Genomic DNA, 14929 nt, shown 5'->3' on the forward strand with positions numbered 1-14929 from the left:
GAGAAATTTGAATCAGATCTGTAGATTAGATAACAGTATTATATCAATATTAATTTTCTGATTTTGATAACTATACTGTGGTTATATAAGAGAATACCCTTGTTTTTAAGAAATACACACTGAATTATTACGAGATAAAGGGACACCTTGTCTGAAACTACTCTCAGGTGTTTCAGAAAAAATATTTATATAAAACCATTTTATTATGTTTGCTTCAGAGAAAGAAAGAGTATAATAAAATAGTAACATGGGAATCTGAGTGAAGGGCACACAGGAAATCTTCCTATTATTTTTGCAATTTTTCTATGAAAAAGAAACTATTTAAAAATAAAAAAGTTAAATCTAACATTTGCATAATAGCACTTTCATTTACACACTCCAATTTCTTCATGATAAACCAATGAAAACAACTAGCTCAAGATTTGTGATCATTTGGACAAGAGCCATATCCAAGTTTTCTGCTCTTTCCTTGGCGTTTCTGATAAGAAAGCTAAATAGCATGAACAGTGGTGGAGAACAATAAAACTTACTTAAGAAATTTATTTTCCAGACCTCAAAAATCCTTTGTAGTCACTGACAATCAATATGCTAATTATAAAATTGTAACGACCACTAAAAGGGAAACTATAGAAAGGCTGACATTAAAAAAAACCATCTCATACGTGCTCTATCTTGATGGTGGTGGCAGTCATGCAACTATTTATACAATTGTCAAAAATCATCAAACTATACACTTAAAACAGGTGAACGTTATGGTATACAAATTATAACTCAATAAACTTGGAGGGGAAAGGGAATTTCTCATGTTACCAGAAATGTCTGCAGTAAATATGGACATTTCCATACATAGCAGTAGGAGTACAGATTGGTTCAATTAAGATAACAGTCAGAGAAAACCTTAGGCATCTGCTGTTATTAAAAAAAAATAAAAGTTAACCATCAAAACTGTAAAGTAGAGACAATTTATATGGCATATCCACTCAGTACCCAACCCTGATAGAGCAGTTATGTTGAAATGTCACCCAAATAGAATCTGGGATGCAGGTAGGCCTTAGCAGCCTGTCTTTATGCTGCCACCTGAAACAAACAGGGAGGCCCAAGGCCTGGCTGTCTTCAGAAGCCATAGCCATTCTTACCTTGAGCACATGGTACCAGACCGACGTGCCACCAAAGTCAATGTGAAAGTCTGTATAACTATCCCGCACGCTCATGAGGCAGTACTTCTGCACGTTGGGCCTCTCAAAGATACACTCCTCTGGCCACAAGTTCTCCACCCATGAGAGCTTCCGAACAATCTTGGGTGTCTCCACAAAGTTAGAAAGCCTATCAAGGAAGGGGTGGAGAGCAGATGTCAGCTGATTGGGAATTGAAGGCTGAAGCCTGAATAAAATGCCCCCCATCCCAGTGAGACTCAGATAAGAGAAAGAAGTTCTCTCCACAGAATCCCAAAGAGCACACAGGACACTTATTTTTGTAAGTCCAGTCAGCATCCTCATTCCACTCAGCTCTGGAATTCCCAAGTCCCAGCTCCATAGCCTTCCCCAGTCAAAGGTGATCATTTCCTCCACTAAATGCTCAGAATCTCCACACCCGGGTCCACTCACTTGGCACATGGTGTATAACAGTATTGTACTGTCCCCATGTTGTAGTGTCTTCTTTATGAGGAACAATTAGAGAAACCTCTCAGGGCTCAGTTCCAGGTAAAGAAGTGTTTACGTGGGACAGAGGACCTATCCTGGGAGTTAAACGGTGACCATGCCACAATCTAAACACCAAAAAAAGGTCTAAGAAAGCTGTCCTAAATCTTGAAGGAAACAAAAATTAAAATAGCTACTGTATAATCTATCCTATGCTAGAAATTGTAAAGGAGAAATATGATTTGGTTGTTATAATGTGAGCAGCTACCCTAGAAAGTATAAACCAGCTCCTCATCCCAAAGGAAGAAACCACCGGGAAGAAGGGAAAGGAACACTAATATACACTCAGTATATCACAAGTCCTAGGCACTTTGTGAGGCTTTTTACTTACCCCTCTCCCTCTTACCTGGTATCAGAGAATTCCAAACTAATGACATTGAGGACTTTTTCCCTCTTCCCACTATAATAATATTTCACAAAATCACCAAGCTTCATCTTGCAGTCGGCCTGGCGGGTCACATCAATCACATCAATCTCTTTGTCAGAACCTGGAGTAAAGAGATGGATTCTGCACCAAGTCCCAGAGATCAGAGAAGACTCTCACATCCCCTAACCAGTCCCTAAAATGACCTTACACTGAAAACTTCTCACTGTATTTGTATGTGCATAAATGGGAAGTGGGGGTAGGTATTCCTCACACTCTACTTAGATCTATGTGCCAGGTCCAGGCCTGCTAAGGCAACAGAACTGCCTGACACATAGTCTCACTCACAGTACTATCCACCTGCCTGGGCCCTGCTTCCTCACTTCTCTTCCTATCCCCCAAAACTCATGTCCAGAACACAACTAGCATGTGAGGGCAAAAGTCAAAGGCTTTTTCATCTCAACAGAGGACAGAGAGGCCATAACAATCCTTGGAATTCCCCAGGTAAAAGATGGGGCTCAGCCTGGGGTTTTGTGGTGTGTTAGGAGGAAAAGGAAGGGTAGGCTAGGATTTTGGTTCCAGCTTTGCCTAAGAAGACTCGGGGGGGCTTCCCTGGTGGCGCAGTGGTTGAGAGTCTGCCTGCTGATGCAGGGGACACGGGTTCGTGCCCCGGTCCGGGAAGATCCTACATGCCGTGGAGTGGCTGGGCCCATGAGCCATGGCCGCTGAGCCTGCGCGTCCGGAGCCAGTGCTCCTCAACGGGAGAGGCCACAACAGTGAGAGGCCCGTGTACCGCAAAAAAAAAAAAAAAAAAAAAAAAAAAAAAAAAAAAAAAAAAAAAAAAGAATGACTCTGGGCAAGGCACTTCACCTCAAATTCCCAAGATGGCTAGAAAGGAAATGCAAAACGTAGACTGGAGGGGAAGGGTCATACGTTTTGATGGGAGTGAACAATGTCACAGTTAAGAGGGTCTGTGGTGCTTACCAACATAGTGTTCCACATCCCTCACAGTGAATGATGGTGAGGGCAGCGTCATCCCCAATCCATCCTTCTTCAAGACCAGGATGGGCACACTGAAGCTATTCTCTTCCAGGAATTCCACGGTCAGCTGACTTCCAGTGGGCTTCAGAATCACTTCATCTGAGCTGTGGGCCACATGAGAGAAAGCCTGAACCCTAGAGGCCCTGCTACTGAAGGCCTCACTGGATGCTGTCACTCACCCAAAGGGTGGGGTCTTCCTGAGGGGACCTAATGTTGGCTGGCAACTAATGAGTGGCATAAACTTCACCTGCCAGGGAAGAAATGACCTGTCGAAGGCAAGAAGCCAGGTCACTGGCAGAGGTGGTAAGCTAAATCCAGGATAGCCTGTCAATATGGTGCTCTTCTCTAGATGACAAAGGAAGAAATCACTCAACAGCCTGCCCAGGAAGAAAAGACATACCTGACAAGTTTAGCTAAATTACTCTAACCCAGAGCAGCACTACCCCATTTTAAACACTGGCAAATAAAGAGAAAAGACTGATTTAAAAACAAAAACAATTTTTATAGCCACTCTCTTGACACACATACTTCATTAACTAGAAAACAGGAGTTTCTGGTTTTCTTAAAATCATGCTGGAGAAAAGACTGGCTATTTGACAAATTGTGTTGGGACAAACATCTGGAAAAATATTAAGATCAAAGTCTATCTCACTCTTTAAGTAATTCTAGATGGAACAAAGATCAAATTAGAAAAAATAAGGCCATAGAGTAGTAGAAAAATTATCGGAGAGACAAGGCCCAGTAATCATTATAAATAGTAATAGTAAATTTAAGTAAAAATTAAAATTTTCTGCAAGGAAAGCTATTACAAATCAGTATGAAATAGGCAGTAACCCAACAGAAAAACTGTTAAACAATGTTGAGAAGGCAGTTAACAGAGAAAGAAATAAAGATGACTTATAAATGTACGATAACAGACATGCTTCCTTCATAACTAAAGAAATGCAAGTGGAAACAATGAAATCTCATTTTTTATCTTATCAGAAAGGCAAAAAAGTTTGATAATAAACAGTGTTGGCCAGGATATAGGAAAACAGGTACCCTCACACATTGTCTAGTGGGAGTATGAAATAGTGTGGCCACTTTGAAAACAATCTGGCAATATTTATAAACATTTTTAAAGCACATACCCTTTGACCTAGCAATTTCATTTTTAGGTAGTAAATCTACACATATACTCACCCACATATGCAAAAACCTAAGTACAAAGACATTCACTGCGCATTTTTTTTCTAATAGCAAAATACTAGAATTGATTTAAATATTCATCAACAGAGGACTGGTTAAATAAATTATACATCCATACAGTGGAGTACTAAACATCCATGAAAAAGAATGAAGAACATCTGTATATGCTGTTATGGATTGATCTCCATAATTTAGATTTTAAAAAAAGCAAGATGTAGAACAATAAGTGTTTCTGTTTGTGTTTTTTAATAAACAAGGGGACACACACACACACACACACACACACACACACATATGTTTGTATAAGCAAAAACTATTTCTGAAAGAATGCACAAGAAATTGGTTGACTCTGGAGAAGGGACCTGAGGGGTCTGGGGTAGAAAGGAGACTCACTGCCTTTAAATAAATAAAACAAAATTTATTAAGTTGAAGAAACACTTATAATCCTAAATAACACTTCAATTATAGGAAAGCTGGAAAAGGTCAAATGAATTAAAAACTAAGCAAAAGAGAATGCTTTATTCATTAATTTTTCTAACACTATTTTTGCTCAATTCAAGTAATTTATTTAATAAGCCCATCTTAATTTTCTAAAAGAAAAAACTTTTTTCTTGATTTTAAAAGAAATACATGACTACTCAAAAAAAATTTTTTTCCAAAGAGTTTCATCTTCTCTACAATGAGAGAATTAAACTTTCTGATTTTTAAGACTCCTTCTAGTTATAGCATTCCCTGGGTGCATGTAAATATCCTCTCCTGACTGAGGCGAAAACTGCCTATCTACCAAAAGTTTCTACAAGTGGACCTTAATGTACTCTGCACATCAAATGAAACTCTAGCAATGTTTCTCAGAAACTGACTAAAACAGAAGATCCCTCCCCAGAGGGAACTCACAGAGCCCTGCAGACATCCCCAGATGGTGGAGGTACCCAGTGTGACAGCCAGTGGGAAAGCTGGGAAGAGATGGGCCCCAGCTTCCCAGAGCCCTGGCATTCACTGGCCCTTGGAGTACGGGGTCCTCACCTGTCAAAGGTCCTACTCCGAAGCTCTCGAATGAACGTAGGGCTTCCCGTCTTCACTGGCTTCCCCTTGTGTGTATCATGGCCTTTTGAAGATACACGGCGTTTTTTCACTAAGTCAGTAAAAGACAAGACACTGTCAGTCAAAATGGCTACAAGCTATGGTTCCAAGAGCAAACGCCTCAGCAGATCCTGCTTCTCTTCCAATCTAACAACCCCTTGCATCATCTGGAGTCAAGGAGGCCCTCACAGTCTCAGGAAAGCTCTTGGTGAGGATAGGTGCTTCCTCTGGGGAATCCCTAAGTAAGGGAGGGAGGTGAAACTCTGCACTTCTGCCCTCTCAGTGGAGCAGCTGCTGGCCTGCAGGGCCTACACAGGCTTCTGCTATTTCCCAAGAGAGACAAATCTGAAGCACTGACAAAAAGGCAATTTTCCTTCCAAGCTTCCTTTGCTTTGTCTCTCCTCTGGACTGCCTTCTCTTAAAAACTCCAAGATCTACTTACTGATGGAGGGCCCATGTAAGACCTCACAATTGGGGCAGTGGTAGAGGTCAATGTCAGCAGCCTTCTCCTCTTCAACACCAACACAACTAGAAAAGAGAAAATCAGACAAGGTTTGTGGAAATTTTACTTTTCGTAAGGTCTAGAACTGTGCTGTTCAGTACACAATTAAGTAAAATTTTAAATGCAGTTCCTTCATCACACTAGCTACATTTCAAGTGCTCAGTAGCCACACGTGGTTACCATATTGGGCAGATTATCAAACTTTTTTGTCAATGCAAAAAGTTCTATTGGACCAAATGGTCTAAAATAATTATGACAGAGCTAAAAATGTACAGACAATAAAGCTTCATTAAGACTCAGAATGGTCAAAGCTGGAAGAGACTCTAGAGCAGTGCTGTCCAGTAGAAATATAATGTGAGTTAAATATGTAATTTTAAATGTTCTAATAGCCACATTAAAAAGGTAAAAAGAAACAGGTGAAATTAAGTTTAATAATAATTTAATATTTTATTAACCAATATATCTAAAATATTATTTCAACATAAAATCAAACATTTAAACTTTGTTGAGCTATTTACTTTATTAAATGAAAATAGTATTTTATAGTCAACAGTGGTTCCCTCTGAGTGAAGGATTATGGTAACCATTTTTCTCTTAAATGTATTTTCTAATTTTCTACAATGAACATGTGTTACTTATTTCATACTGTAATGTCTGAGAAAGATTTATTTAATTTTGAAAATCTGAGTTTGCATGTATGTGAGCTGGTAATCTCACAAAATTTAAAGCCTTCTTCGTCAAAGAAGTCATCGGCAGCCCTCCAAAAAACTTCTGGCTAAGATCTCCTAAAATCTTTGGTCAGCCACAGAGAACAGGGAGCATAATAATAAGGCAGAGTTCCAACCATTTCGGCTAAGACTGACTTCCTAGGATCAGGACCCCACCACCTTCCCGAGTGCTAACCCTGTAAACCTGTTGCACATCAATAAATTGAGGACATTTTATTTTATAAAAGGATTGGTCTATTATGAATTGGAAATTTAAAAAAAAAAAAACCAAAATACCCTGGGTCCTTCACCTCAGATAATCTAAGAAGCACTGTGTTAGAACCCGGTCAGGTAGAAGTTGTACATTCTCCCAGACCCTTCTAACTCAGGGCTGGGCTGGGGGTGAACATCCCCCTCACTTTCCAGTGAGACTCTGAGATCATCTCTCCTCTATCCTTGTGTAAGATCTCCTATTCCTCTGAGTTTCATATCATCCAACAATAGCTCTTCCCACTCCTCTTCACTATCAGCTACTCATCTCCCCAACATACCTCTTCACTATCAGCTACTCATCTCCCCAACATACCCTCTTCACTCACTGAAGAACCTGCTCACAGATTCTTCTTCATCCCAAGTCCTGCCAGCCTCCCACGTGACATAATTATGGATATAAAGGCCTAATATCCCAGCCTCTTAGCTCATTGACCTTCTCATCTTCAGAGACTGCTGCCTCCACTCCCATTTCAGCTACCAACTCTCATGGCCATCACCCAGACCTTGTCAACACTTGCAACTGCTTCACCTCTGGAATATGAAATGCATACATTACACTCTGACCACAAGTACATCCATCCAGCTCTCATTCATTACACCTGTTCTTTGCCCTCAAAAATCCCTTGATCCTACTTTTCACCTGTTCAACTGCTGTTGCCTTCACCGTTCTTCCCTATCTAGTTCATAGATTTCATCATTCCTCACTTCAACCATTCTCTTACAGATACCTTCAACTCACTTGCCCCACTGCCTTTACATCACTCCCAAGTGCAAATCCCAACCCTGGCTCAATCCAACTATATAACATTGGACCATTGGACATGGCTAGAGAAAAATCATCCATTGGATTGGTGCCACAATAAATTCACACTGTCCAAAATATCTGAGTCACAGAAAAACCAACACAATATTGAAGGAGAAGAACAAAGTTGGAGGACTGATGCTACCCGACTTGAAGACTTACTATAAAGCTACAGTAATCAAGACAGTGTGGTACTGATGAAAGAATAAACAGATCAATAGAACAGAAAAGAGAGCCCAGAAATAGATCAACAGAAATATAGTCAACTGATCTTTGACAAAGGAGCAAAGGTAATACAATGGAGCAAAGACAGTCTTTTCAACAAATCGTGCTGGAACAACTGGACATGCAAACAAATGGAATTAGACACAGACCTTATATCCTTCACAAAAAAGAACTCAAAATGGATCACAGACCTAAATATAAAATGCAAAACTATAAAACTCCTAGAAGACAACATAGGAGAAAATCTAGATAACCTTGGGTTTGGCAATGACTTTTTAGATGCAACACCAAAGGCACAATCCATGAAAAATGAGAACTGATAAGCTGGACTTCATTAAAATTAAAAACCCGTTCTGTGAAAGGCATTGTCAAGAGAATGAAAAGACAAGCCAAAGACTGGAAGTAAATATTTGCAAAGGACATATCTGATAAAGGACTGTTATCCAAAATATAACAGAAAGAACTCTTAAGAACTCTTAAAACTCAACAATAAGAAAATGAACAACCTGATTAAAAAATGGGTAAGAGATCTGAGCAGACACCTTACCAAAGAAGATATACAGATGGCAAATAAGCATATGAAAAGGTGCTCCACATCCTGTATCAATAGGACAATGCAAATTAAAACAATGAGATATCACTATACACCTATGAGAATAACCAAAAATCCAGAACACTGACAACACCAAATGCTGGCCAGGAGGTGGAGCGACAGGAACTCTCATTCTTTGCAGGTGGGAATGCAAAAAACAGCCCCTTTGGAATACAGTTTGGCAGTTTTTTACAAAACTAAACATACTCTTACCATACAACCCAGCAATTGTGCTCTCTGGCATTTACTCAAAGTAATTGAAAACTATGTCCACATAACAACGTGCACACAGATGTTTATAGCAACTTTATTCATAATTGCCAAAATTTGGATGCAACCAAGATGTCCTTCAGTAGGTGAATGGATAAACTGTGGTACATCCAGACAATGGAATGTTATTCAGCACTAAAAAAAAAAGCTATCAAGCCATGAACAGACATGAAAGAAACTTTGAAAGAAGCCAATCAGGCTACATATTATATGATTCCAACTACATGACATTCTGGAAAAGGCAAAACTATGGGGACAGTAAAAAGATCAGTGGTCATCAGGGATTGGGGGGGGAAGAGAGATGAACAGGCAGAGCACAGAGAATTTTTAGAGCAGTGAAACTATTCTGCTACTAAAATGACGTAATGGTGGGTACAAGTTATTATACATTTGCCCAAACCCATAGAATGTATAACAACAAGAGTAAATCCTGATGTAAACTATGGATTTGGGGTGATAATCATGTGTCAATGTAGGTTCATCTACTTTAACAAATGTACCACTCTGGTGGTGGGGGATGTTGATAACGGGGGAGGCTATGCATGTGAGGGCAGGAGGCATATGGGAAACCTCTGTACCTTCCACTCAACTTGGCTGGGAACCTAAAACTACTCTAAAAAATAAAGTCTATTTTAAAAAATCTGGGTCATGCTGCCTGACAATTCTCCTGTATTTCCCTGCTCAGTTCTCTCCACCATCATCCACAATAGCTATTTCAAATCTCTGACCCCCCACTGCCTTCCTCTTCTCTCTCAGCAAATGACCCTGCCTCCTACTTCTTAGACAAAATGAAGTAATCAGATGGGAACTACCTCAACTTCTCACACCAAATCTACCTCCTTCTGCATCCTTCTTTTCCTCCTGTTACAACAAAAGAACTATCTTTCCTTCTTTGTAAAGTCAGCTTTTCCACCTGGGTCACATCTTTTTTTTTTTTTTTTTTTACCTTCTCAATAAATTCCCTCTTCTTTCTGCAGTATCTTCAACCTCTCCCTCTCTACCTTCCCCTTCACAATAGCATTTAAACTAGCTCACTGATCTTTGCAAGACCTTCCCTGCCTCCTTTCTGCCCCTCTCTGCCACTTCAGAGCTAAATACCTTCTTTGTTTAATCCTATGCAGCTTCACAATGACTTTTATTTAAATAGGTATTGATTATACATTTTATGAAACTCCAAAGGTACAGAAGCGTATACAGTGAAAAGTCTCTCTCCTACTCCTAGCCACACTGTACTATCCAGAGATGTTCTACCAGGGCCAAACCTATAAAAAGAATTTTTTTGAGTTGCTGTGTACACTTTCTCACCCACTGCTGCAGTCTGATTTTAGTCCCCACCTTCTCTAAAACAGACTTCACTGATATCTTGACCTCCTTACTGAAACATGCAATAAGTACTTCCTTCCTTTATCTCATTTGACCTCCTAGCAGCATTACCACAGTGCTGACCCTGTGCTCTCTCTACTTGACTTCCATAACACCCCATTTGCCCGGGGTCCATCCCTCCAGCTAACATTTAATGAGCATCTGCCAGGCCCTGGTCTAGGTGCTGGAGAGACAAAGACACAGAACAAAGCATACAAAAATCCCTGCCCTCATGGAGCTGACAATCTAGTGGGTGAAGCAGACAAGAAGCAAGATAAATCAGGGTAACCAGTGAAATACATTGTACGTTAGATAGAGGAGTTAAGTAGAAAAATAAAGCAGGAAGGGGAATATGTATGCATGTATATGTAAGTATACATACACACACTGGGTGGTGAGGGGAATGACAGTGGTGTTGAAATTTTGGGTAGGGAAGCCAGGGAAGGACTCACTGACAAAACAATTTTTGTATGAAGACCTGAAGGGAGTAAAGGAGCAAGCCATATGTATATGAGGGAAGAGCATCCCAATTAGAACAGCAAGTACAAAAGCCCTGTGGCAGGAGTGTGCCTAGACGAGGACAGTGTTCTGGAATAGAGAGAGCAAAGGGGACAATAATAGGTCAGAAAGGCTCACGCAGTAGAGTCCTGTAGGCCAGGGGTCCCCAACCCCCGGGCCTTGGACCAGTACCGGTCTGTGGCCTGTTAGGAACCGGGCCGCACAGCAGGAGGTGAGTGGCGAGCAAGCGGAAGCTTCATCTGCCGTTCCCCATCGCTCCCCATCGTGCGCATTACTGCCTGAATCATCCACCTCCAACCCCGGTCCGTGGAAAAACTGTCTTCTATGAAACCGGTCCCTGGTGCCAAAAAGGTTGGGGACCACAGCTGTAGGACATCATAAAGGACTTTGGCTTTACCTGAGTGAAGAACTGGGTGGAATCCACCAGAGGATTATGAGCAGGGATGTGATGTGATCTTAATTATGTGTCTGGCTGCTCTGTTTCCCAGTGCATTCTTTTTCTCCTGCCCACTCCTTAAATGTTGACATTTCTTAGGTCCTCTTTTCTAGGCTCTCTTTTCTCCTCACTTTCTCTCATTGGTTTCACTAACTCTCAGGGCTCCATGTGCCCTCTATATAACTATAACTGCAAGCCAGATCTCTTTGCAGAGTTTCAGACCCTCTCCTGAAATTTCTCCTGGATATTTCTACTGGATAGCCCACTTACATAGTACTTCAAATTTAACACGTCCAATTCAATTTCTCCCCCTGCTTGGCCCCTAAACCTGCTCCCTCTCTAAGGCACCATAACCTTACCAGGTGTTTAAGCCAGAAACCTGGCAGCCACTGATGACTTGCCTCTCACCTTCTCCCTCCACTACACCCTGAGTAGGTATTCAAGCTCAGGACTGTAGACTTTAGGGCCAGACTGCCTGGGTTTACAGCCTAGCTATACTTTCCACTTACTACCTGTGAGATCTTAGGCAAGTTACTTAACTCTATGTCTCAGTTTCTTCGTCTCTAAGGTGGGGATAAAAATTTGTATGTGTATTATAATGTTGCTCTCAAAAGTAAATGAGTTAATTTATATAGTGTTTAGAACACTGCCTGGTACAGAGTAAGTGTTCTGTATGTGATGCTATTATCATCCAAGTTATCACCATGTCCTATCACTTCTATCTCCTAACTGGCCATCAGTTGTATCCTTCTGTCATCCTCACTGCCCCTGCCCTAATCCAGGCCACTATTATCTCTAACTGGGATTACTATCCTGTCCTCCTAACTGGGCTCCTGGCCTCTACTCTGTCCTCACCCAAATGGCTCTCCACAGTACAGCCAAAGTGATCTTTTTAAAATGTAAATTTGATCCTGTCAACCCTTGTTCAAAACCCCTCACATGCTTCCTATTTTTCTTAAGGTAAAGTATAAACTTATCATGGCCTAAAAGACCCCACCTCTTGCCCTTCACACATAGCATAGGCTATAAAATTTGTGGGGCTGGTGCAAATGAAAATCAGGGGCCCCCAGTTGACAAAGAAAAGCTATTTCCTCTCTTCCATGATCTCTCTCAACTTGCCGTGGGGCTTTTTATTTGTTAATTACTGTCATGTTCCCTTGGGCATGGGGATACTCAAGGGGCAAGCGCAGGCCCTCACAGGCACTCAGGGGCCACGCGCTATGACTTAGTGTGCAGGGTGCATGCACCTGACCCTGACTCTCCAGCACCTGCACCCAGGCCCCGCAACCCAGGCAGCCAGTCGAGAATCCATTCAGGGAGGCAGCAAGAGGTAGGACCACAGGTGAGCTAAAGCTCTAGGTCCCCAGGACAAACTCCACTGTCCCTGGAACCTCACATACAAAACACAAATTCAAAGGTAAAATTATTAAGAATTGCAAGACTACAACCACAGAGCATTAAACTTCAAGCATGGGCATGGAGCCCCCTTCCAAATATGAGGCTGTGTGTGACTACAGCGGTCACACACCCATGAAGCCAGCCCTGCTCTAAAACCCAGCTCGACTCTCAGCACCATGCTCTTTCTGGTCTCTGGGACTCATCACACATGGCTCCCTGTGCCTAGAACATTCCTTCCCTTCCTCTTCCCTACTGCCATGCCTCGCCCCCCTAACTATCCATATTTCAGCACTCACCCTGCAGACTTGCAACTGCCCATTTACTTGCTATCTGCCCCTACTACATACAGCAGACAGCATCTCTTGTTCACCCCAAGTCCTCACCTTATCCATCTCCCAGTCTTGCTTTATTTATTATTCAACCCAATTCATTGGGCTAGATAATATCTCACATCAGGAAGGCATATGGATGAAAATCAGGCTTCTGGCTGCACTGTCTCAGTGATTATTACCCGGACCAAGGTTCCTAAATGCTGTTTTGCTTCCTTAGTAAAGAGGACAATTATCACAGCACCAGGTCTCAAGATTAAGATGAATTATCCCCAACATGTGCCACAGAACCTGGCACATGGTAGGAACTCAGTATTTGGATGTAAGTGGGTGCATAAATTCAATAAATATTGACTGAAAATAGCTACTGCCCTCATGGAGTGGACATTCTAGAGGGGGAGACAGATGGTACCAAAACAGTTTCATAAGGGCTATAGTAAATAAAGTATATTTACTTTATTTATAAAGTAAATAAAGCAGGGTAAGGGGATGGTGAGAGAATTTGAAGCCTGCATAAAAGGAGTTGAGGAGAAAAGTGAACTGTGAATATGTTATCACACATATATTAACACATCTAATCTCTACAACAAATCAGGGCATTCTGTACAGTATTTAGAGGCACAAAGTGCAGACTTGGGAGCCAAACTGCCTGGGTTTAAATCTCACCTCTGCCACTTACTAGCTGTGTGAACTTAGGCAATTTATTTAACTTTGCTGTGCCTCAGTTTCTGCATCTATAAAAGAAGAATATTAATAGTACCCCACCTCATAGAGTTGTTAGGCTTAAATGAGCTAAAGTAGGTAAAGAACTGAGAGTACTTGGGACAAAGTATTAGCTATCATCATTATTAATATTATTCTAATTTAACAGATAAGAAATCTGAGTGGTTAAGGAACTTTTTGGTCATTACAAAACTAATAAATAGCAGAGCAGGATAAAAATCCAGATCCATCTGACTCCACTATACCACTACAATACATAACTAGAATATAATGTGGGGTTACTAGTAGAGTCAAGTGCTATGAGAACACAAAAGTGGGCATTCAATCCTTCCAGGGATGTGGAACTGAGGTGGGGGCTGAGGACTGGAGAAGCTTGAGAGGTGACAAGATTGCCCAGGATCCTGTCTAGCTTCTTATCTGCTCAACCTCTGCTCTCTGAGGATTCCCAAAGAGCCAGGTCCTGTCACCACCTGTGCCTTGGAAAAACAATGTCTTCATTCATCAATAAAGAGGAAAAAGAACATATTTTACCCTTCTTCATTATTCAAAAAATATCAGAAAATCCAAGTCAATTTCTAGTTTCCTGCAACACCTTGATCAGGCCAAGCACAATGTATAAAAACATGGATGACCCATCCCGAGATGCTGAGGCACCCACCATTCGCACCAGTGGCCCCCCTGCCTCCAAGCACATAGGACTTGGAGAAGTACAAAGGATACTGAGCAAGTTTCAGTGCACCAGGGATGTTTCTTTTTGTTCTACCCAGTCCCTGGCACATAAGTTTGCCAATAACAGGCTTCACTAAATGCTGGATGCACCAACAGAATCACTCCATGTGCACTGACATGCAAGCAAACAGGCTGTAATCTCTATTTCCCAAAAAACCCAACCAAACAAAAAATCCTCTTGTGACCCCTTCTGTCACTGCCCTGTTACTCTATTCCCCTGTATACCAAAACTCCTCAAAACAGAGTCATCCTTGAGTCCTTTCACAACTCCAATCCAATCTGTCAGCAAATCCTGTATCAATATACATTCAAAATCCAACCACTTCTCATCACCACTGACTCCAGTCCAAGTCACCATTGCCTAATTAGACCAGTGTTTCTCAAATATTCGGGCACATCAGAAACACCTGGAGGGCTTGTTAAGACAGATTCCTAGGCCTCATCTCCAGAGATCCTGATTTGGTAGATCTGGGGTGGGGCCCAGAAACGTGCATTTCTAACAAGGTTGTGAGTGATGCTGATGCTGCTGGTGCAGGGACCACATTTTAAGAAATAATGATCTACAGTGATCCCCAAACTCTCCCTGCTTCATCCCATACTCACCTTGAGTCTGTCCTCACAACAGCCAAAGCCTAAACCAGATCACAACTCTCCTTTGCTCAAAATCCTTCTATGGCTCCCATCCTATCTGG

General features: G+C 41.5%; 1 protein-coding gene across 6 annotated transcripts in view; it reads right to left on the reverse strand.

Annotated features, from left to right (window-relative positions):
- PHF8 (PHD finger protein 8) overlaps positions 1–14929 on the reverse strand; it is a 108172-nt gene that overhangs the window by 72892 nt on the left and 20351 nt on the right. For all 6 annotated transcript variants that reach the window (XM_027096817.1, XM_027096818.1, XM_027096816.1 and 3 more), the window contains 5 exons: positions 5813–5898; positions 5314–5422; positions 3046–3206; positions 2044–2185; positions 1137–1323 (listed from right to left, as the gene is read on the reverse strand). In XM_027096817.1, coding sequence (XP_026952618.1) covers positions 1137–1323; positions 2044–2185; positions 3046–3206; positions 5314–5422; positions 5813–5898 — 685 coding nt within the window. The remainder of the gene's footprint in view (positions 1–1136; positions 1324–2043; positions 2186–3045; positions 3207–5313; positions 5423–5812; positions 5899–14929) is intronic.

The sequence above is a fragment of the Aethalodelphis obliquidens genome, unplaced genomic scaffold, assembly GCF_003676395.1.
Source record: "Aethalodelphis obliquidens isolate GAN/ISIS:26980383/991018 unplaced genomic scaffold, ASM367639v1 scaffold108, whole genome shotgun sequence".
NCBI lineage: Eukaryota > Metazoa > Chordata > Mammalia > Artiodactyla > Delphinidae > Aethalodelphis > Aethalodelphis obliquidens.